At 38.3% G+C, this 24601-nt stretch overlaps 1 protein-coding gene across 2 annotated transcripts in view; it reads right to left on the bottom strand.

Moving 5' to 3' along the window:
• Positions 1-23374, bottom strand: part of PDCD4 (programmed cell death 4 (neoplastic transformation inhibitor)) — a 31704-nt gene extending 8330 nt beyond the window's left edge. Inside the window, exons 1-7 of one of the 2 annotated variants that reach the window (XM_006831336.1) lie at positions 23249-23374; positions 18858-18962; positions 14940-15242; positions 12759-12853; positions 8511-8624; positions 2381-2602; positions 823-920 (exon numbers count right to left, since the gene is read on the bottom strand). In XM_006831336.1, coding sequence (XP_006831399.1) covers positions 823-920; positions 2381-2602; positions 8511-8624; positions 12759-12853; positions 14940-15242; positions 18858-18900 — 875 coding nt within the window. In that variant the 5' untranslated portion in view covers positions 18901-18962; positions 23249-23374. The remainder of the gene's footprint in view (positions 1-822; positions 921-2380; positions 2603-8510; positions 8625-12758; positions 12854-14939; positions 15243-18857; positions 18963-23248) is intronic. The other variant, XM_006831337.1, reaches the window with a different exon arrangement.
• Positions 23375-24601: the final 1227 nt, after the last annotated feature.

Here is a 24601-nt window from a genome sequence, read left to right as displayed (position 1 = left end):
TGACAAGCTTTCATATAACATAAAAGCAGCATAAAATTCAAAATGTTTGAAAAAGTCATTCTTCAAAATAAAAGGTTGGGAACAAAAATAAGTTGATTCTCATGTTGACTTTCTCATGCTCTATGTATTTCTCACCCAACAAAAATCAAAGATACTACAAAATACAAAATACTGAAAAGGATAATTTCAAAGAACTTTTACCTAGAAATTTTCTTCCCACCCAAGGAGACCATTCCAATATAAAGCTGAAGAAGCCTTAGAAACTTAAAAGTTAGGTTCAGCATGTACATCGTAGAACACCTATGACACGGCTAAGTTCAAATCAATTCCCAGAAGTTCCAAAAAAGTTCTCACAGACCACATCTAGCCTAAAATTAATTGTATAAAAGAACAAAAGTGAAAAAGACTACTTCCTGGCTAAGAAAAGGTGTCTACATCAAATAAATGAAAGTTGTAAATGGTGCTCCTTTATTATAGGTGCCCATCTGATTTGCCTTATTTGAATATTATATAATTATACAATGTTAGAACCTGAAGGAATCCTAAAAGAACATTTGAAAGTCATTCCATTCACTTTATAAACAAGGAAACTGAGGCCCAGGGAGTGGCTTTGACATGAAGGTATCTAATGGTTTAGCCAAAAACTAGTATAAAGTATTATCCTCTTCCCCTTATATCATACCAACAATCTCTTAACAGTGGAGAATACAGACAGCAGATAATTTGATGCTCACATCTGATTAATACCTAGAATCACTTCAATAGAATAATGGAGAATTTCCCCTATTTTGAAATTCTAAGTAGGAAAATTAATTTACTTACCTAGCCTGTAAACAATCTACAGTTCCTTTGTAACTGTCAATATAGGTATTACATAAAATTCCATCTCCAACAGCTCTAGCAATAAACTGGCCCACCAACTACAAAAAATAAAAGAAAATAAATGTTCATAGGACACAATTTCTCCACACAAATAATGTAGACTGGTTGAACTATAATCAACGACATGTTGGAATATTCAACAGAGTGTGGTAGCTCTGTAGGATAAGCACAGAGCTGCTAACGACAAGGTCGATGGTTTGAGTCCCCCAGCCACTCCCACTGGAGAAAGATGGCATTTTCTGATCCCGTAAAGATTTACAGCATTGGAAATCCTACACAGGGTTGTTATGAGCTGAAACCAACTCGATGGTACTTGCACATTCCCACTTCTTTTCATTCAAGTTAAGAACATAAGGACCAGAGTGGCCCATGTCTGTCTTGTTCATTATTGAATTCCCATCACCTTGAACACTGCCTCATACATAGAATGTGATCAAAAATAGGAAGAAAAGGCAATGTAGAAATATTCATCTGAACGTATGTACATAATATTAATTTTTATAAAAATCAGAAATTACTTTAGTGCCCAACAATAAAAGTATGATTAAATGGTACACATATTGTAAGAGTACCCAATGTGGCCACAGGGAAAATCTTCATGTTTTATGGAGAAAAGTCAAGTTCACAAAAAAGCTCATATGGCATGATTCTATTTTATTAAAGCAAAAAATTTTAAGTACATCCATAGAAAGTAGAATGGGAAGCTTGATTTTAAAAAAATCACTGTAAGCAGTGGTTATTTTCTTCTTTTTCAAAATTTTTATAATGTATATAAACTTATATCATCAATTGTTTAACGTATATGCACTGCTATAAAAGAGGAGGAAAAGTCCATTGTTTGAATCAAAGCTAACCTGACACAGAGTTTTATCTGTCAGGTGAAATCAACATTTAAAAATTGGCCTATTTATACTTTATTTCCAAATTAATGTTTAGTGATTAGTAACTACCTATTGAAAATGTTTGTCAACAATTTCTGATGTTTTCAGTTTCAAGCCAGAAAGTTACCTTATGTTCAGTATATACTAACTTCTGATAAAAACAAACCCTTGAGAATAGATTCTAAACAGAACTCAGGAATTTTCTCACGTATTTTCCCACAAAGCTTCAAAAGGAAACATCTTACTTATAGTTATTTTTATAATAAACATTATTCAAGCAAATTCAACCCTTAACAAGTTACACTTTTAAAAATCCTAGCTCATAAACAGCTTAATTTTACTTAAACAAAATTTACGAACAAAAAAATATGGCCCAAAGACGTTAAGAAGCATTGCAGAAAAAGCAGGATATAAAACCTGGGTTTATAGTATGATGAAAAGTTAATTTTAAGAAGGAAGAAAAGAATGAAAAGCAAGAGAAAAAAATTTTTAATGTTAGAGAGCTAGTTCTGTGGGCCAGTTTCCCCTTCCATGTATTACAATCTCCTAGGAGCATGTACGATTTCTGTAACTGGAAGCGAGTGTGGGAGATCAACAAGAAGAAGAATCATACAAACCTGAGGTGCTCTAGGAGTGTCCAAGGCTAATTCAGGTAGATCTTTTAACAATTTATCAAATGATTTTTCTACATCATTTGTGCTCATTACTGTCCCACAAAGGTCAGAAAGCAGCTTAGATGTCATTTCTCTATGACTAGCCTTCCCCTCCAATGCCAAGGACACTGCCAACACTGGTACTCCACTTTTCATTTCACCAAGATTTAAATCTCTTAGCATTTCCTATTAAAAAAAAATATATATGTTTAATGAAAATTTTATTTTTTTAAATCAAACTTTTACCATCTATCTTTTACCCACTTTGAAAGCAGTGAAGCAGTCATGTTGGAATAGGGTTAAGTGTAAAACTCCTTGCATATAAATTAGGATTTGTTTATACACTCTGCTGAGTTTTAACTGGCTGACCATCACTCAACTCAGGAATGTGAAATTACACCTAGATTAGCTTATTACTTAACATAATATTGCTAGTTTGGTATTAATAGTTAAACCTAATCATGTCTTGTAGTTTACTATTATTATTTTTATGAATTTGGTTTTATAAACGTTTGTGGATTCATTTTCCATTATCATAGGGTGTTTTACACACTTTTTCTTCAAAATTTTTTCTTCACACAAACAAAAAATGTACTTTATATTAAGTTTAAAGTGAGATTTTAACCACTGTCTTTAAATGAAATTAATGTTTTCAATAGTGGGATAAAGTTAATAACTGGTAAGTGCTGTTGAGTCGACTCTGATTCACAGTGACTCCATTTGACAGAGGAGAATTTTCTACACAATAATCTTTACAAGAGCAGATCGCTAGGTCTTTTCTCCTAAAAATAATAATTTGTTGTTAAGTGCCGTCAAGTTGGTTCTGACTCAGCAACCTAGGAAACCCTATATAGGGTTGCTATGAGTTGGAACCACCTAGACGGCACTTAATAGCATAATGTATCAGGTATTATTTTTAATCGCCACTTAATTTGTATTATCTCATTTAGATATTCAAAACAACCCTTTGTTGTTGTTGTTAAGTGCCGTGGAGTCGGTTCCGACCCATAGCGACCCTGTACAGGGTTTCCGAGGGTGTAAATCTTTACGGGAGTAGAAAGCCTCATCTTTCTCCCGCAGAGCAGCTGATAGTTTCAAACTGCTGACCTTAAGGTTTTATTTATCAAATCATTCCTGAAGAGGATACACACCTGGAGTGGCCAAGCTAGAAGTACATTCAGGCAATGTAACTCTACAGGCTTAAGTCTAGCTTAGTAACACAGAAAGTTTTCTCAGAACCTAAGAATCCTTAGAGAGTGCATTATCATTTCTTCTCCTACTCTTCACTGTATGCTTCCACATTACTCTGCTCATAGCACTACTCAGTTAATAAATACCTAGAATGCAATTGGAAAGGATCTCTGGTAGTACAGTGGTTACAACTGAGGCTGCTAACCTCAAGGTCAGCAGTTTGAAACTACCAGCTGTTCTGCAGGAGAAAGAGGAGGCTTTCTGCTCCTGTAAAGATTTACAGCCTTGGAAAACCTATGCAGGGTTGCTATGGGTAGGAACCAACTCGACAGCCTATAACCACCACTATCACCACCATGCAAGTGGAGGCCTGGTGTGGTACTGCAGAATAATGCACTGGACCGTAAGGTAGGATAGGGTCGCTATGAGTCACAACAAATTGATGGCACTTAACAACATTCTGCAACTGGACTTATGCTACATATATACAGGGAATTCATCCACCCTTGTACTACAAGACTTAGTTAAACTCTATTTCTTTAGCAGAATATCTGACATTATAACAGTAATAATCTGTTTATACAGTATTTCCCTTACTAGATTGACCTTCAAAGAGCTTGAATCACATATCGTAAATTCCTTCAGATTACAATATGTACTGGGCAAGTAGTTCCTTTACAGTCAAATCCTGCCAATCCAAAGATGGTGGTGGTGGTATGCCGTGGAGACGGTTCCGACTCATAGCAGGGTTTCTGAAGCTGTAAATCTTTATAGGAGCAGAAAGCCTCATCTTTCTCCCAGGAACAGCTGGTAGTTTCGAACTGCTGACCTTGCAGTTCGCAGCCCAATTTATAATCACTACGCTACCAGAGCTCCTTAATCTAAAGATAGCAAACCTCATTATATCAGACAAATCAAGAAAATCTAGCCTAAATTTTGTTGTTGTGTTCAGTGCCTTCAAAGTCAGTTCCTACTCACAGCAACCCTATATAGGTTTCTAAGGCTTTTTAAAATACTTGTGGGAGCAGAAAGCCTCATCTTTCTCCTGTAGAGCGGCTGGCAGGGCTCAAACCACAGATCTTGTGGTTCATAGTCAAGTGCCTATCTGTGGAGCTCCTGAGCTCCCCTCCTAAATTGTAAGAATCTAGATTATATGTCTTTTAAAGAATTCTAACGTTATTAATTTCACTTAGACCTTATGCACAATAGAAGGAAACACTGCCTAATCTGGCACCAACTTCACAATCACTGCTATACTTGAGCCCACTGCCACTGCCGCTGTGCTAGTCCATCTCATTGCGGGGCTTCCTCTTTCTCCAACTCTCCATTTTACCAAGCATGATGTCTTTTCCAGGGACTAGTCCCTCCTGATAATATGTCTGAAGTATGAGAGATGAGGTCTGGCCACCCTTGCTTCCAAGGAGCATTTTGGCTGTACTTCTTCCAAGGAGAACAAACAGATTGATTTGTTCTTTTGGCAGTCCATGGTACTTTTAATATTCTCCTCCAACATCAATGCGTCAATGCTTCCACTCCACGGTCTTCTTTATTCCTTGTCCAACTTCCACATGCAAATTAGGTGACTGAAAATACCATGGCTTGGGTCTACCTTAGTCCTCAAACTGACATCTTTGCTCGTGAACACTTTAAAGAGGTCTTGTGCAGCAGATTTGCCTAATGCAAAACGTTTGATTTCTTGACGGCTGCTTCCATGAGTGTTGACAGTTGATCTGAACAAAATGAAATCTAACAACTTCAATCTTTTCTCCATTTTTATTGATGTATTGAGGATTTCTGTTTTCTTTACACTGAGGTGAAACTCATACCAAAGGCTGTGGTCTTTGATCTTCATCAGTAAGTGTTTTAAGTCCTCTTTGCTTTCAAGCAAACAAGGCTGTATTATCTACATGTCACAGGATATTGATGAGTCTTCTTCAAACCCTGATGCCACGTTTTTCCCCATGTAACTCAAATTATTTGCTCAGTACACAAAGTGAATAAATATGGTGAAAGAATGCAACCCTGGAGCACACCTTTCCTAATTATAAACCATTCAGTTTAAACTGTTCTCTTTGAACAACTGCCTCTTGGTCTACGTAAAGGTTTCTCAGGAGCACAATTAGTGTTCCAGAATACTAATGCTCTACAATGTTGTCCATAGCTCATCATGACACACAATCAAAAGCCTTTGGGTAGTCAATAAAGCACAGGTAAACATGTTTCTGGTATACAGCCAAGATCCATCTGATGTCAGCAATTATAACCCTCATTCCACATCCTCTTCTGAATCCAGCTTGAACCTCTGGCAGGTTTTTATTTTTGAATTATCATTAGCAAAATTGTACTTGTGTGTGATAATGAGTGATACTGTCAGATGATTTCCACATTCTATTGAGTCACCTCTCTTTGGAATGGGCACAAATATGGATCTCTTCCAGTCAATTGGCCTGGTAGCTGTCTTCCAAATTTCTTGGCAATACAAGAGTGCCTCCAGTGCTGTATCAGTTTGTTGAAATACTTCAATTTGCATTCCATCAATTCCTGGTGCCTTGTTCTTTGCCAATGCCTTTGATGCACCTTAGATCTCACCTCTTCCTTCAGTATTATTAGCTCTTGATCCTATGCTACCTCTTGAAATGGCTGAACATCAACCACTTCTTTTTGGTACAGTGACTCGGCGTATTCCTTCCATCTTGTTTAGATGCTTACTGCATCATTCGTTATTTTGTGCATAGAATCCTTTAATATTATAAGTCAAGGTTTGAAATTTTCTTTCAGTTCCTCAGCTTGAGAAATGCTGAGCATGTTCTTCTCTTTTGGTTTTCTAGTTCCACATATTTACACATTTCAATATAAGAGTTCACTTTGTCTTCTAGAACTACCCTTTGAAATGTTCTATTCAGCTCTTTTTCTTTCCTTTGCTTTAGCATCTCTGCACTGGAGAGCAAGTTTCAAAGTCTCTCCTGACATCCATTTTTGTCTTTTCCTTCTTTCTTGTCTTCTTAATGGCCTTTTGCTTTCTTCTTGAATGTTGTTTCTGATATCATCCCACAACTCTTCAGTCATTAGTATCTAATGCATCAAATCTGTTCTTGAGATTCTCTATATTCACATGAGATTATGCTCAAGGTCCTATTTTGGCTCTTGTGGACTTGTTTTAATTTTCTTCAACTTCATCCTAAATTTGCATAGGAGCACAATTGATGGTCTGTTCCACAGTTTGTCACTGGCCTTGTTTTGGCTGATGATACGTATCATTCTACAGATGTAATCAGTTTGATTTCTGTGTATTCCATCTAGTGATGTCCATGTGTATACTCATTTTTTATGTTGTTTAAAAAAGGTATTCGCAACGAAGAAGTCACTGATCTTGCAAAATTCTACCATGAGATCTCCAGCATCATTTCAATCACCAGAGCCTATTTTCAAATGATTGCTCCTTCTTCGTTTCCAAGCTTTGCAGTTCACTTGCCAGTAATAATCAGTACATCTTGATTGCATATTTGATCAGTTTCAGACTGAAGAAGTTAGTAGAAACTCTTCAATTTCATCATCACTGGTACGTAAATTTGAATAATAGTGGTGTTAACTGGTCTTGCTTGTAGGCATATGGGTATTATAATATCACAGACAGCATTATACTTCAAGACAGATCTTGAAATGTTCTTTTTGATAATGAATGCGACATCATTCCTCCAATTTGCCATTCCCAGCATAGTAAACCATGTGACTATCAGATTCAAAATGGCCAATACCAGCCCATTTCAGCTCATAGGATATCGATGTTTATGTGTTCCATTTCATTTTTTACAATTTCCAATTTTCCTAGATTCATACTTTGTACATTTCCTATTACGACTATTAATGGATGTTTACAGCTGTTTCTCTTCATTTTGAGTTGTGCCCCATCAGCCAATAAAGGTCCTGAAGGCTTTACTCCATTTGCATCATCACAGTCAATTCTACATTGAGGAGGCAGCTCTTCCTGGATCATATTTTGAGTGCCTTCCAACCTGAGGGACTAACCTGAGTGACTCATCTTCCTGTACTACATCTGACAATATTCTGGTGCTCTTCATCATGTTTCAATAGTCAATATTCTTGTACTATCTGACAGTGTTCCACTGCTATTCTTAGGTTTTCAGTGACTAAATATTCAGAAGTAGTCCGTGTCTCTTTCTTCCTAGTCTGGCTTAGTCTAGAAGCTCAGCTGAAACCTGTCAACCATGGGTGACCCTACTCGTATTTAAAATACTAGTGGCATAGCTTCCAAAATCACAGTAACATGCACGTTACCACAATATGACAAACTGTCAGACAAGTTGTAGCAGAATGTTGATAGAGGCCTTGGAATTGTATTAAAACATCATGCCATGCTAACCTCATTTTCGTTAAGTGGTGTCGAGTTGGTTCCAACTCATAGCGACCCTGTTTACAGTTTCCTCCCTGTATAGGGTGAGTCTGAACCACCAACCTTATGATCCAAAACAAGCTTGTAGTCCAGTTCTTGTTCTACCGTAACACACCACCACAAGTTGATGTTAATGGGCAAGGAACAACTCAGAAAAGGAGGGTGAGAATGGTTGCCTAACAACAGAATGTAATCAATGTCAGTGAAGTTCACGTATCAAACTGGTGTGTGTGTGTTTTTCCTGAAGTGTCACGCTATGTGCCTTTTTCATGAGAAAAGATGGCACACAACTCTCATCGGATCTCAAATGGGGTATGATTACAATCATGCAAGAACTGGTTTATATAAACAAAACTTTATGGAGATTAATTTATACACAAGAAAATGCTTAATCAGTGGAACCAAGATCATTCCAGATATTGATGTTTTACTTATAATAGTATACATAGTCCCTCATGTATTAAATATCTGTACATCCAACTTTAAACCTACCGCAACTTCATTGGTATCTCCATGCTCAAAATATTCCTGTATTATTGGTGTTAAAGTCTTCTCAAACGCCCTTTCATCCAAAGGCAGAACGACAGTTTCATAAACACAATTCTCCTGAGAAGGGAAAGGGGAGAAAAAGTTATAAAATAAAATAAATTTTAACTAAAATAGTTTTATAATTTTACATTCCAACTGGTCATTAATTACATTTGTTGTTGTTGTTGTTAAGTCCATCAAGTCAGCTCCGACCCATAGCGACTCTGTAGAGGATTTCCCAGGAGCAGCTGGTAAGCTTGAACCGCCTATCTACCAGTTCAAACAGTTTTGCAGTCTGGTGCACTGACCAACAGTAGACCACACCAGGTCTCCATTTAGGTCAAGATAAAGACATGCTACATGCTTTGCCCACTTTTTTTCTTTTTAACAGTATTTTATTGTGGTGCTGTGGGTTAATGTGCCAGACTGCAAAGCCATTTGAACTGCAAGGTAGATGGTTCAATCTCATCAGCTGCTCCTCAGAAACCCTATACAGGGTCGCTATGGGTCGGAACTGACTCAATGGCACATAACAACAACAAAGGTGAAAGTTTACAAAGTTACTATTTAATAATTTCTACACAAATCATTCAGTGATAGTTGTTATGAATTTTACAATGTGTCCTCAGTCTCATTCTCATTCATTCTGTTTTCCTGCCCCCTGACCTTCTCATCTTTGCTTTTGTATAATTTTTTACCATTTGTTCTCATATAGATGATTTCTTAAAAGAACCAACCTGTTATTTAGCTAAAAGGTTAGCCACTAGGGATAATTCCAGTTTAAGGTTTAAAGAATATCTCAATTTAAGAGTCTTAAGGAGTCCTCTAGTCTCAACTGGTCCACCACTAAGTCTGGACTTTTTAAGAATTTGAGTTCTGTTGTATATATTTGTCTTTTTCTATCAAGATCCATAAGGAGCTCTGGTAGCACAGTGGTTACAAGTCAAGCTGCTAACCTCAAGGTCAGTAGTTCGAAACTACCAGCTATTCCACGGGAAAAAGATGAGGCTTTCTGCTGCAGTAAAGATTTATAGCCTCAGATATTCTATACAGGATCGATATGAGTCAGAACCAACTCCACGGCACATAACCACCACCCATCAAGATCCATATACTGTGGTTCTACTCAGAATAGTCAGTAGTGGTAGCCAGGCACCATCTTGTTCTAGTTTTGGCATAGAGGAAGCCGTGGTTCATATAGATGATTAGACCTTAAAGGAGCCCCAATGGCACAGTTGTTAAAGTACTTGGCTGCTAACCAAAATGTCAGCAATTTGAATCCACCAGCCACTCCACAGGCAACAGATACAGCAGTCTGCTTCCGTAAAGACTGACAGCTTTGGAAACCCTTTGGGGCCGTTCTAGTCTGCCTTACAGGGTAGCTATGAGAATCGAGTCAGGATTGATTTTTGTTGTTGTTATTAATTAGTCCCTTTGACTAATTTCTTCTTTGAGTCTTTGGTTTCCTTATTTCTTTATTATTCTGAATGAGCAGAGACCAATATACCCACTCCTCACTTATCAACATGGTTAGGATTTAACCACCAGGTCATTATATGAAAATTGGCATTGTGATAAAACTGACCATATCATATCAGAAATGGAGGATGACTGCATCATTACATAATTGCCTAATTACAACATGGAGTCCTGGTGTGGTGCTGTAGGATAAGCACTGGACTGCTGGCTACAAGGTCAGCAGTTCAAACCCACCAGCCAATCCTCAGAAACCCTATAAAGGGGCGCTGTAAGTCAGAACTGACTACACAGCTGTCAAATCACTGAGAATCACGGCTCAGTCAAATTGATATATAATCTTAACCAGCACAGCCAGTGTTACTCTTCCCTTGAATTTAATACTCAGACATACATTATTAATGCCCATGATAGTCAGATTTTTTACTATTATCATAAATACAAAATGTTGAATAATGAGAGGTAAGTGAAAAGGTGTAGTTTTCTATTACATAGCCACTCAAAAGCTTTTAAGACTACTCAGTACTTTAGGCTGTACAACACACTAACTTTATGAACTTATATCAATTGGCATAACTTACATTATGCCAATTAGTAAGTTGTACCATAAAATTATGGTCCTAAGCTTCCAAAAATCCAAGAAACCCATCTTGCAAGGTAGACCACATGTTTTAAAATGTAGTTGTTGTTAAGTGCCGTCAAGTCGGTTCCGACCCATAGCGACCCTCTAGAGGGTTTCCAAGGAGTGACTGGTGAGCTTGAACCACCAACCTTGCAGTTCAAACAGACTGTGCCATCTAGCACATTAACCCACAGTGCCACACCAAAATAGAGCCCATTAATCACTGTTCTTTTATAAAATCTGACTAAATCAATATATACATTAGAACTATATAACAAACATATGACCTATCTTAATTCTTCATACTTTCTGTTATCTCACAAAGCCAGTCCTTTGTAACTAAAAAGCTTTGATAGTGTCCTATCATATTTTCACTAAAACTTCACTTAAAAAAAATAAATCAAGACCAAAGCCTTCATGATTAGGAAGCATTATCATAGAAGTCCCATGAAAATCACTGTTGTACTGACTAAAAAAAATCACGAATGAAAAACAAGGTTCAACTGAAATTTCAGAAAGTAGTAAGATCAATTGATGTCTATCACCAAACCATCCCCAATATCTTCCTTGCTTAACTAGCTAAAATCACTACGTTGTTATTATTAGGTACCATTGAGTCAGTTCCGACTCAAATCAGTAAGTATATACATACACCCTGATATTTTCACAACCATGTCTTACCTTATGCAAGGATACTGTTTTATAAAACATGTCATACAGTGTTCTACATCATACTTTATGAGTAGCAACTGGGATCTTAAAAGTTTATGAGCAACCATCTAAGATGCAACTATGATCTCTCCCTGTCTAGAAGAAAAGAACAGAGATGAAACTGAAGCTGCTTGAAAACAATTAATCCAAGAGACTTAATGGACCATATAAACGTCAGTCTCCATGACTCTGAGACCTGAAGAACTAACTAACTAGACGGTTTCTTACTATCACTACCAACTGCTCTGAAAAGGATCACATTAGAAAGTCCTGCATAGAGTGGGAGAAAACATGGAACAAAACTCAAAACCATGAAAAAGACCAAGCTTACTGGTCACACAGAGACTAGCAGAACCAGCTCTGAATTCACACCCAAGACTCAATTTTCAGTCAAGCAATAGATAGGTTTAGAGGGGAGACAACACAGTAGTGAGATATTCACATCATAAAACAATTCCAGATCAAAAGGCAAAATTCAGAAAGGTTGGGATGGAAACGAAACATAGGCAAGAAGTAGGCTAAGGGATGCTGCATTGAAGGGACTGCAATCATTGAGATAAAATGATGTGTATGGTTTGTTGATGTAAAACTGACCATCTGTTCTGTAACTCAATTCATAACAGTAAGTTTTAAAAAGGACCTTCCCACAGCAGGATGAGAAAGAGTGTTTTCCCTCCATCAAAGTACCCTGAATTCAGCCTTCTAGCCTCGTGTGGCGCTGTAGGATAAGCACTGAACTACTAATCACAAGGTAAGTAGTTCAGACCCATCAGTCACTCCTCAGAAATCCCCATACAAGGTCTCTGAGTTGGAATTGACTCAACAGCAGTTAACAACAACAGCATAACAATTCTGTAATTTTTATAATCTTCTCAATTATCTCTCATTTACTATGAAAGAAACTATAGTAAAAACAATGCTCAACTTGATAATCTTCCTATGTGAATTTGTGAAGACCTACTTTTGACTCATCCTTAGAAATCATGTAAAAAATTTTAAATATAATACTATTACTTCAGTTGGTGTCCTAATCCAAAATTAACCCCAAACAATCTGAAAACACTAGGAGTATGTACATAATTCTGAAAGTAAGAGAGTCTGTTAATAAATACATGATTAAACTACAGACATGAGGTCAAAAAAGTCCATTGTTTTAGTTGTTAACGTTATGTGCCATCGAGTCAGTACCAACACATAGCAACCCTGTATAGTGTTTCTGAGACTGTAAATTTTTGCGGGAGCAAAAGGCATCATCTTTCTCCCACAGAGCAGCTGGTGGGCTTGAATTGCTAACATTATAGTTCATAGTTCAGTGCTTATCCTCTAGAAGACTGTGCTCGAACGGGTAATTAAAAAAAAAAAAACTAATTCTAAAGCCAAAAGAAAAAGTAAAACAATGATACCTGGTCATCGTCATAGTTAGGATCTTTCACATCCACCTCCTCCACATCATATACCTGTCCAGGTGTACCCCAGACACCTTTGCCTCCTGCACCACCTGAAAAAGTTTAGAATTGAAAAAGGAATGACCCTAAATCTAATGTCACATATATCAATCTAGTAGTCTATACAACGTCAGGTAAAATAGATCAGGAGATAAAATTCTAAATGCAAATAATATCCACCTGTAAAAACATAAATGCCTCATCTGTAAGAATGATACACACATGTACACTATCTGTAAGACTGAAAGTTGCTGTAAAGTGTGTGGTAAAAGTCACTGAAAATGCATTGTTTTATTTTTAAAGTTCAATTGTTAAAAATGTTACTCGTCTACATTGGAGTTCTGGTGTGGCACTGTAGGATAAAAAATGGACTGCTCCCACAAAGTCGGCAGTTCAAACCCACCAGTCACTCCTCAGAAACCCCAGACAGGGTCACTATGCATCAGAACTGATTTGACAGCAATTAACAACAAATTGAAATTCACCTATACATGATTCTGTATGTCATACAGTTCATAAATTTTAATTGAAATCTAAAATAATTCTGTATGTTAAATAATGCTAAAAAAAAAAAAACTACTTCAATTTCTATGCTAGTTGTTTCCAGCCAAGTTATAATTTAAACTGCTTCCTATTCACATAATTTACTTTTTCAACATTAATCAGATTTTATATACTTTATGACCTATTTCCAAAAGAATCCACTTAAAATTGCTTGTAAGTTTAAAACTAAATAGGCAGCTGCTTTAAAATAAATACAAGATCCAAAAAGAAGCTATATTCAGGACTTCAAGGGAACTGATACTGCAGTTGATCTCGAAGTTTTCACTGACATTTCTTGATACCAAAAAATAAAACATGCTGAGCCATAGGATGTGGCACAGAAATCTCAACAAGGGAGAAATTATTTAACAAAGAAACACAGAGACCACCATCATGTTTTAAAGTCAAATGCTCTTTAGATATAAAAGTATAAATTATGTAAGTTATAAATAAGTGCTATTTAAGCATTAACAGCACGGATAATTACTCTTCTCTTCCTCTACATACAAACTGACCACAAATTTAACAATTCCACCTGTTTACGTTACTTAACATAAGCTTACTGAAATGTTTTTATAGGGCCCAATGTGTTGTTTGGTTGTAAAGCCATTCAATACAAGTAAGTTTTTAAAAACATTTTGCAGAAAGCCTAAGCTGTAAATGGAAACTCTCACAATTTGAAAGATGGTGAACTCTCCAAACCGTATTGAAATCCTATTACAGACAAAAGGCCAGGTTAAATCAGTAATCACTCATTTCTTCAACAAACATTTGAGTACTTGCCAAGTACCTGTCACTAAACTGGTCAGGTAGCAGTGAAACAGATCATTGTTGTTGTCGTTAAGTGCAGTCCCCAGTCGATTTTGACCCACAGCAACCCTGGACAGGGTTTCCGAGGCTGTAAATCTTTATGGGAGCAGAAAGCCTCATCTTTCTCCCACAGAACAGCTGGTAGTTTCGAACTGCTGACCTTACAGTTCACAGCTCGAATCAAAATCCCTACACTACCATGCCAGTACCCAAAATAAATATTGCTAAAGAGAACAGGGAACCAGATCTATGAAATCATTAAAATTCTGATCCAGACATTACAAATCAAATTTCTACCTGTTATGTGTTCTGAACAATTAATATTATTAGATCCATTAAATAATGTTCTTGTTAAGTGCCATCCAGTCGGTTCTGACTCATAACAACCCTGTATAGGATTTCCAAGGAGCAGACAGTGGGTTTGAACTGCTGACTTTGTGGTTAAAAGGCCACAAAGGCTTATCCTACACATGACATAATTAGATAACAGGTATGTTGAATTGTTCACTACTTCTTTCAAGCAAAGTGAGACAAGTACATTCACCATTCACAATGGTGAAAAATAGCTGTTTATATTATGCTGTAAATAAGAGAAAAAGTTCTCAAAAAAAGAACTTACCTACTCAAACAAGCAAAATAGTCTCAGCCTAAAGAAAACTGGAATGGTCCTCGGGTTATTAACTATGTAAAAATATAGAAAAGCTATAAACACTTATATTATCGTTTAAATGTCTCATTCCAGGCTCTCTTTTTCTATTTGCTTCTTTGGATGTAGCATGTACCAACCTTTCTTTGGCAGTCCTCTTCCTTTCCCAGATCTGGATCGCCTATCTAACAACTTTCCCTTTGGGCTGGTTGGCACAGTTACTCCACTTCTAAGGGCTTCACTTCCATTATCACTGACAGAATCGCCTCTGCCAGAGTCTCGGGATGAGTTTTTCCGTAGTCTCCGTTTTGCTTTGGCATTAATTCTAGCTTCATTAATGGAGGATGCTGAAATCCAATTTCCATTTATTTCATTCTTTATTTCCTCAGTCCCTGCATTTTCTTCATCACCAGAAAACAGAGAGTCACTTAAATTATCAGGATCTTAAAGAGAAAAATGAAGAAAAGAAATTCTAAGTACTTTTTAAACACCTACTGTTATACCAGTTATACTCACATTATATTAAGTTGAATCACATGAAATTACCATTTTTGTAATAACAATCACATACAGGCACTCTCATAAGGTTCAATCTAATAAATAACTACTAAATAGAATTACTTTCCACATTGTCATGAATTTTAACTGCATATTAATGAACATGGTTAATTTTCTATTTTGTATTTTTTTCTTGAATTCTGTCACATCTCCACAGTAACCACTGCAAATTATATCACCACAGTGCTAGATAATCACATTGTATACATTGTCTATTCATAGTATCTACAGTCCTAGTGTGGTGCTATATAGTAAGCACTGGACTGCTAAACTGCAAGGCTGGCAGTTCAAACACACCAGCTGCTCCTTGGAACCCTATACAGGGGTGCTCTGAGTCAGAATCAAATCAACAGCACTTCACAACAAACACAGAGTATTCATACTTGAATTTTATACATGAGAAAACTGATGGCTGATTAGAATAACTTATTAAGAGTGAAAGCTGGGATCAGTACACTAACCTGTGTCATTTGGACTATTGGCTATAGGAAGAATTTACTGCAAAAATCAATGTTAATGCATGGAGGGGATTGTAATCTTTGCAATGAAATGAAATACAATAGGATGAATATAAAGCTAATGTTCTCCCATGTAAACTATCACATAATTCACAATAAAAACTTTAAAAAATAATCAATCTTAAGCCCATTCAAGTAATGGAGGACTGCACATCCCTTATTGTAAGGCAATACTGAGCAGAAACACCACCAACAGGATTAGAACAAGGTCTTCTTGTAGTCAAAACCAAAAAGGATACGTCTTATAATGGCACTGTCCAAAAGAACTAGGATAAGAGCCACATATGTCATTTAAATTTTCCAGTAGCCCCAATAAAACATAAACACAAGTTGAATAAATTAACTCTACTATATTTTATTGACTCTAATAGATCTATGTTACCATTTCAACATGCAAGCAATTAAAAAATTTTTTGAGTTATTTTACCTTCCTTCTTTCAGGCTGATATTAAGTGCCGTAGAGTCAGTTCTGACTCATAGCAACCAAAGATAAGCTGGTATGTTTGAATTGCCAAAATAGTACTTACTATATTAAGTAAATACTATAATATAAATATAATTTATATTAAGTATAATTTAATATACAATAAAATGTATTAAAAGTGCTTATCTTACAGTGCCACACCAGGACTCCTCTTTCATACTAAATCTCTTGAAATCTGATGTATATTTTAAACACACAGTGCATTGCAATTCAGCCTGGTCACACTTCAAGTGCTCCTATGCCACATATGGCTCGTAGCTATTGTACTGGCCAATGTAAAAAACGGCAGCAATGATCTCTATGTAAAATATATTTTAAATGTATTAGTACCATCTCCACCTCAATGAAGAGAGGGCACATTACTCATTTATTGCCCTACAAACCAAGTGTAGCAGTTGATAGGCTTTTACTGCTGACCTTTTTTGTTAGCAGCTAAGTGCTTTAACCACTGTACCACCAGGGCTTCTATAGCAGCACAAAAATAACTGCAAGTACTGTAACAATGTTTTCAACTGTGATATTCTAAAACCAAGAAAAATAAAAAGAGAGTTAAAAAAATACCCTCTACCATCCGGCTGATTCCAACTCATAGCCACCCTATGTAGGGTTTCCTACACTGTAAATCTTTATGGAAGCAGCCTCCTGAGGAGTGGCTGGTGGATCTGAACTGCCAACTTAGCAGTTAGCAATCCAATGCCTCACTCACAGCACCACCAGGGCTCCTTCCTGCACACAGAAAATCAGAAGATTTGTAAATACAAAATGGCAAAGAAGTTTCAACTTTGAAGTGGCTGTTAAGATTTAAAAAAAAACAACTATACAAGTTGTGCCACCAGGGCTCCTCACATGAAGCTGTATCAAACCATTAAAACCAAACTGACTGACATATCATTGTTGGTTTTAAGTGCTGAGAATCAGTTCCAACTCATAGTGACCCTAGATAGGGTTTCTGAAGATCAGCTGGTGGGTTTGAACCACCAACCTCGCAGTTAGCAGTCCACTGCTTATCCTGAAGCGCCACACAAGGACTCCCAATGTCATTTACTTTATTCCTTATCCAAGTGACTACAGGGGACAGGATAGACTGCCTCATGGAGTTTCCAAGGCTGCAAATCTTTACGGAAACAGACTGTCATCCCAAACTTCTCCTGCAGAGTGGTTGATGGGTTCCAACCACCAACCCTCTGGTTAGCAGACAAGCACTTAACCACTGTGCCACCAGTTACACAGAATAGTGAATTAAAGTCACGGAAGAAACAAAGCCATAGTACTTAAACGTGAAATATGATAAATATATTTGTTACAGAAAATAGCTTTTAGTATCATAAAGATTATAAGGCAAATAATTATCTAAAATAAGTTGCTGGTTGTCGTTAAGCTGATTTCAGCTCAGGACGACCCACTACACTACATGGGTTTTCAGAGCTCTGACCTTTCCAAAGTAGACCACCAGGTCTGTCTTCCCAGGTGCCTCTGAGTAGTCACAATCTTTCGGCTGGCAGTCAGGCACTTAACCATCTGTGCCACCCAAGGAACTCTAATATGACAGACTCTTATTATTCAGAATACTATAAAATACAAATTAACTCTTTGGGAATATTATTCTGAAAGTTAGAAACACATTTTGTCTTAAATTATTCAGCATGTGTGCATCTATTCTACAAAATCATGTTCATTGTTATAGTGATGATGACCACATGCTACAGGAGCTTCATAGAAATTTAAAGTGCCCGTAGGTTAACAATAACATGTAAATTATTACATGGGCAAGATATGAGTTCTGGTAGCATAATGGTTACAAATTGGGCTGCTAACTTCAAGTTTGGCAGTTCAAAACTACCAGCTGTTAGACAATGACGTGGAGCAATGAAGCGGCTGGGGACTTTGGATCCAGAGAGGGAAAGGGACTGTGGACCGAAAACTGGGGGGAGGTGGAGGAGGGGGAAGTGTAGGGGGCAGGTTTCTAGGATATACCCTTTGGCATTGAGATGATATACGATGGAATGAATGTAAAACTAAAGTTCTCTCATGTAAACTACCATATAATTCACAATAAAACATTTAAAAAAAAAAACAAACTACCAGCTGTTCCCTGGGAGAAAGATGAGGCTTTCTGCTCTCGTAAAGACATACAGTTTCGGAAATCCTGTGTAGGGTCACTATGAGTTGGAACCAACCAACACCACTTAACAACAACAACAATAAGTAATGATTTAAATTGTAAAATCATCAACTAGTCTGTATGAAAATATTACTAAGTAGGTTCAAAATTATTCTTCTATCTGCAAAATACTTCTTTGTAACTAGTGGAGAATAGCAATATTTGGAATGTAAATGGATGGGCAAAATTTTAATTAAGTATTTGAAAAATAAACATGGCCTATTTATTCTTTTGACATGAATGAGACAGTCTTTAAAATAAAGATGATGTTCATTATTTTCATAAAATATGGTATGATCTGAAATACTCAGTCAAGGTTCAAGATATTCTTACTTACCTGTAGGGTTTACAGTCAGTACCTGTTCATTTTCTATGTCCATTGTTCCTCAATTTCACTTGCAGTAATTAAACAAATTATCAAATGGAAGTCTTCCTTTAGAATCTGTTTTTTTTAAAGAAGAAACAAAAAACAGTCAACATCTTCTAAACTGATATAATTAAAGTAACAATAATTTACTGACACACATAGTAAAGAAAGAAAATCACCACCTAATTCCATTTAAAAAAATCATCGAAACCCGCAGCCAGTGAGTGAATTCTGACACACGGTTGCTGTCAATCTCATTGTTCTCCAAAGAGCAGTTAGTGGTTTTGAGCTGCTGACCTTGAGGTTAAAGCCCAACACTTAATCTACAGTGCCACAAGGGCCCCTACACACATATACACTTATTCCAAATTTTTTAGGAATATGAGACCTGAAAATTAGTCTGATATGCATATGTAGAAACCTACATCTATGATGATGTTATAATAGGTTATCAAAACTGCTATGAAATACAAATAATAGAATTTTGGATCATCTAGATTATAAAATTATCTATAACTTATCTTGAAGGCACATAAAGCTGCCATTTCATTACCTAGATACTGATAATCCCATTTTAAAACTTTAAGATTTGAGGAAATTTTTGTGTTTTATAATGAGCGTATTTTTTTTAAAAATCTGAAAAATCCTTTAAGAAAAATCTGACTGATTTTAGAAAGAAATGGGTATAATGAATGACACAAGCATCTCAACATTGTAAAGCTCAACTTCAAAAGACTTAAAATTATCAATCATAGAAGGTTTGGATAAAAATCCCTTTTTCTTAGATAATTAGTAACACAAATCAAATGTTATTTGAAAGGCTATCAAAAATAACTTTCATAAAAACAATACTCGAATGCATACATCAGCAGTTCAAACCCACTAGCTATTCCTTGGAAACTCTACACTTAACAACAACAGAAGTAAGATTTCAGTATATCTCGAAATATTTTCAGATAGTTTAGGATAGAGGTGTTATCTGTTTAAATCAGAAGTTAAATATATATCCTTCCAGTCATTTACAATCATCTCACTAGAATTGTGCTCTTCTAAGATATAAAATGCATAAATTAATGTAAACACCTATTAAACTAATTACAAAAGAGCATTATCTTTACCATATAGCATAGGTTGGTGGTTCAAACCCACTTAACAATGACAACATCATTAGATGACAACACCATTAGATGTCGTTGTGGGAGAACAATGCCTCTTGAAACTCAAAAGGTAAAACTGACTTTTAAATTCCTCAGTATATACTAACATTTTTAAAATTTTTATAAGTCTATATAGAACTTGTCTTCAGAAAAAGGTATTATTTTGTAAAACAAAACAAATATACATATGCTGATATTGGAGTCCTGGATGGGGCACTGTAGGATAATGTACTGGACTGCAAGGTCAGCGGTTCACATTCACCACTGGCTCCTAGGAAACCCTATACAGGGTCAATATGAGTGGGAGCCAGCTTAATGGCACTTAACAACAGCAACAACAATAAATCTAATATTATAAATTTAATATTGGTATTATCATTTCAGAAGTTTAAAAAAAAAGGGTGACAGCATTCTCTAGTTTGTTCAACATAAATAAACATGTAATTCCCACCAACTCTCAATTTAGAAAAAAAAACAACTGAACCTTAAAACTATGTATATAGAGAGACATACAGACAACATGAACAAAAATTATTTGCAAGCCTAAACATCTAGTGTCCTTCAAGGCTAAAAATGAGACATATGTTTTATTTCACTGCATGAATTACATGGCCTAGAAAAAGGGTAATGTCATATGATGTGTACAGTTTTAAAATCTGTTGTTGTTAAGTGCAGTGGAGTCAGTTCTGACTCATAGCAACCTATATAGGTTTTCCAAGGAGCATCTGAATCAGTGACTTTGTGGTCAGTAGTCAAGTGCTTGTCCTACAGCGCCACACCAGGACTCCTTTTTAAATTGTTGTTGTTCCTGTATAGGATTTCCAAGAAGCAGATGGTGGGTTTGAACCACCGGCCTTTCAGTTCAAAACATTAAAATCATTTTTCATTCTCTATGCTGCTCCAGTGGTTCGAAACTACCAGCCGCTCCGCGGGAGAAAGATGAGGCTTTCTACTCCCATAAAGATTTACACCCTCGGAAACCCTGTACAGGGTCACTATTGGTCAAAACTGACTCAACGGCACATAACAACAACAACAACAATGCTGCTCCCGTAAAGATTTACAGCCTCGGAAACCCTGTATAGGGTCGCTGTGAGTCAGAACCGACTCCACAGCACATAACCAACACCAACACCACCATGCAAGTATAATCTTTGAGAAAATATTTCCTACAGAGTCTAGCTAATAAAGGGAATGAAATTATGGTAATTATACTTATAAAGCCTTTGGTTATTCAAAAATAATTTTACATGCGTTGTTTCGTGTAACTCTCAGAACAATCTTAAGGTAGGTACTTCTACTTTGCAGACAACTAAACAGATTCAAAGAGGGTGGGTGATCCGCCCAAGAAAAGCAGCTGCTAAGTGGAAGAACCGGAACCAGCACCCAGATCTTCTAATTACAAGTCCAATTACTATTTGCACAAGTTCAGCAGAAAATTTTAACATCCCTTTAAAAACACTAACTTTTAGGATGAACAGAGAGTAGCTTAATAAAGCACTGACTTCTTTTGCGTCAAAATGTTACATACTACTTTACAAATATTATCTTAAACTGAAAAAGACATTCAGTTGGACAAAGAAAATTATCAGCTAATGGCCATCATCTATAGCTTTACAAGTTTGTTTTTATGAAGTAATCATAACAAAGTCCTGTCTTTAGGCAAGAATAACGCAATCAAGAACTCAGTCACACTTGATAACAACACTGACCGTTTGAAAGAGTTTAGGAAGTTCAAAGATGTGTTCCATGTTTTTAACTCTTCAAAGCAGTGGGGTTAGTTTGTTTTTCTCTAATTTACTTAACAATGCTTAAGATTTAAACCTCCAAAATTATGAAAAGAAAAAATTTAAACTGAAAGTCTAAATCTTACATCCATCCTTCACACTAAAGTACAGACAGGAATTGTCAGTAAGAATTACTTAGCTGTTGGGGGTGGGGTGGGGGGCGGGGAATCAAGGTTGAAATTGAACATTGTTTTCTTTTCTCCACAGATGGTCCCTAAGAGACACAGCCTGAATCACAATCCACCTAGTTCCTGAAAGATGCCTCTGCCCTGCAGGGGAGGGGGTCAAGTTTAGGCCCTGGGTCTGCATCCCTAACGTCAACAACCAGCATCCCACCCCAGGGTTGCCAAAGTGTGCACCACAGAAAACATTCAGGTGCCATTGATTTCTGCAGCCCTACCAATCAGGGCCTTTCACATTACTGTAGAAAAACCCACGAAAACACAATTCAAAGATGCCTGCTGAGCTCTTAAGGAATTGAATACTTAGCACTAAAACAACGTTGGGGCCCACAGCACAAAGACTAAAATTACAACACATCTGCAGTGGTCCCGTTTTCAAAGGCAGATGGTTGAATTCCCCAAAAATGTTCCATTCACAAGAATGACAAAAAAAAAATTTTTTTTTTTTTTAATCAACGGAGAACAAGCCAAGGACATTCAGGCGATGAGCGCTCGTGGGTTGACGCCCCCCCCCCTCCCGTTTTTAATCATTTTCAGCCTCGGGGGCGAGGGGACTGCGCCTCCGCGGTGGTCTCAGGGCCTGGGAGTCGCGGAGTGGGCGTCTGCAGACACCTCCCTGTGTGCACCACAGCTCCCCACGGGCCCGTGCACCCCCGGGACCAGCGTTTCACAGAAAGGGGGCTCCCTTCCTGGCTCTGTATTTACTGAAATGGGGAGAGACGTTTTGCAAACGTTTTGCACGAGGAGGGGTGCGATCCAGCTGGCGGGGGGCGGGGGAGGCCGCAGACCGGGTCCCCTCAGCCGCCGAGGCTCTGGAAATGCGAGCGGCCGGCCGCCTCTCCTGCAAGGCCCCACGGAACATCAGTCCCGTCGGACACACACCTCCACACACACACACACACACCCAAAACCAAAATGAAAGGAAAGCGTGGCCAGGGGCCGGAATTAGGAGCCCCTCGCCGGGTTGGCGCCCCGCGCGTCCCTCTAAACCAGGAGGGGGGTGCAGAGGGGGTGCGGAGGGGGCGGGCCCGCGCCGCTGCGCTCTGAGCTCGGGTTCCGGAGAGAGCCCGGCCGCCTCTCCGCAGCCCAGGGCGTTGGGGCGGCCGCGGGATCTGGCCAGGTTGCGGCCCCCGCGCGCCCTCTCCCCAACGTGCGATGCCTGTGAGGAGAGACGGGGCCGCTGGAGAACAGGGTATAGTCTTCCCGAGCGTGCGAGTCGCCCCACGGGTACTGACCCTTCGGGCCGCCTCCGCCGCCGCCGCTCGCTCAGGTCTCCAGGCCGCCAGCCCCGTCCCCGTTCCTCAGTCTCTGCCGCCTCCTCGGCGAGTCTCTGGCCCCTCTAGCTCTGTTTGTTTTTGTTTTGTTCTACCCAGTAACACGGGGGCGAGAGGGCTACTTTGATTGGCTCAGATGAAGTAGTCGGCTGGCCAATCGCGGCGAAAGAGAGGAAGTTGAGGCGGAGACTGGAGGGAAGTGAAACGTGGAAAGCAGGGCAGGGACACTGGGGAGCGCATGCGCGTTTGGCTTCCTGGGTTGGAGTGGGAGGGAAGCGGGAAGCTGGGGTGGGGGAGGTTGGGAGGCCCCGCGAGATGGAAATAGGCGAAAGGGCATTCTTGGAGTGGTGGGGAGAAACTAGGCTGAGATAACGCACCTATTTCCCCCAAGAGATGGTCAGTAAGCTCCGTTAAAGCAGAACTTAGGCTTCCCGAGAGTCCCTGCCTGCACACCTTGACGCCCCGCAGACGCGATGCCTGTAACCTGTCCAGCTCCTGTTGCTGTTGGTGCCTGCTCACTGCATAGCTCGCACTGCTTGCAGACCCCATGTTAAGAACTTTCTCTCAGCCTGTGCCCTCGACCCTTTGAAATCCTTCCATTTCACAGATGCAGAAACAAGATTCAAACTCTTTTGAAGTCCGTTTGCTAATTATGGCTAGCCTGACCACTGGAATTCAAACCCACGCATTCTGGACTCAAAAGCTAGCGTTCTCAACCAGGGCTACAATTTCCTATTGAAATTCTTCCTCCTGTGGCTGTTTTCACCAAGTTGTCCCCTGACTGCTTTCTCAGAAGACTGGGGGGCTCTGTCTCCAGCCAAAAATTCTCAAAGGAATTCTTTATGGAAAACACCTGAATAGTATGTTGGCTTATCCAGAATTGAACTGCTCAATCATTCTGCCTGGTAATCATCTCTAACGTTATTAATTCTCTGCCCACAAAAAAACCCCTTCCCATTGTCTCCCTGGAGTGAGCACCCCTAGTCTGGTCTCCAGTGCCTCACAGTCTGGTATTCAGACTTTCTAGTCATGACCCCACACCCTTTCTAGTCCACACACCCTCTTTGCTGGAACCAGCTTGGTTGGCCATTTCCTGGCCTTTCTTGATCATAAGTCTTTCACCTTGAGATCCTTCTCTTATCTCCCATCTCTGCCTGGTGAAATCCTATCCATGCCTCAAGGCCCTCCCACATACTCTTTCCTGAACCTCATGACTTTTGATTCTTGTACTTTTAGAGTCATTGGCTACATTATACCTAGCATGATTTGTTTTGAATCCCAGTCCCAGCTTTTCCAGGTTCCACTATGACCTTC

This window comes from Chrysochloris asiatica, unplaced genomic scaffold (assembly GCF_000296735.1).
Source record: "Chrysochloris asiatica unplaced genomic scaffold, ChrAsi1.0 scaffold00003, whole genome shotgun sequence".
NCBI lineage: Eukaryota > Metazoa > Chordata > Mammalia > Afrosoricida > Chrysochloridae > Chrysochloris > Chrysochloris asiatica.
Note: the sequence above shows the minus strand (reverse complement) of the source record. Positions and strands in the feature narration are given on the sequence as shown.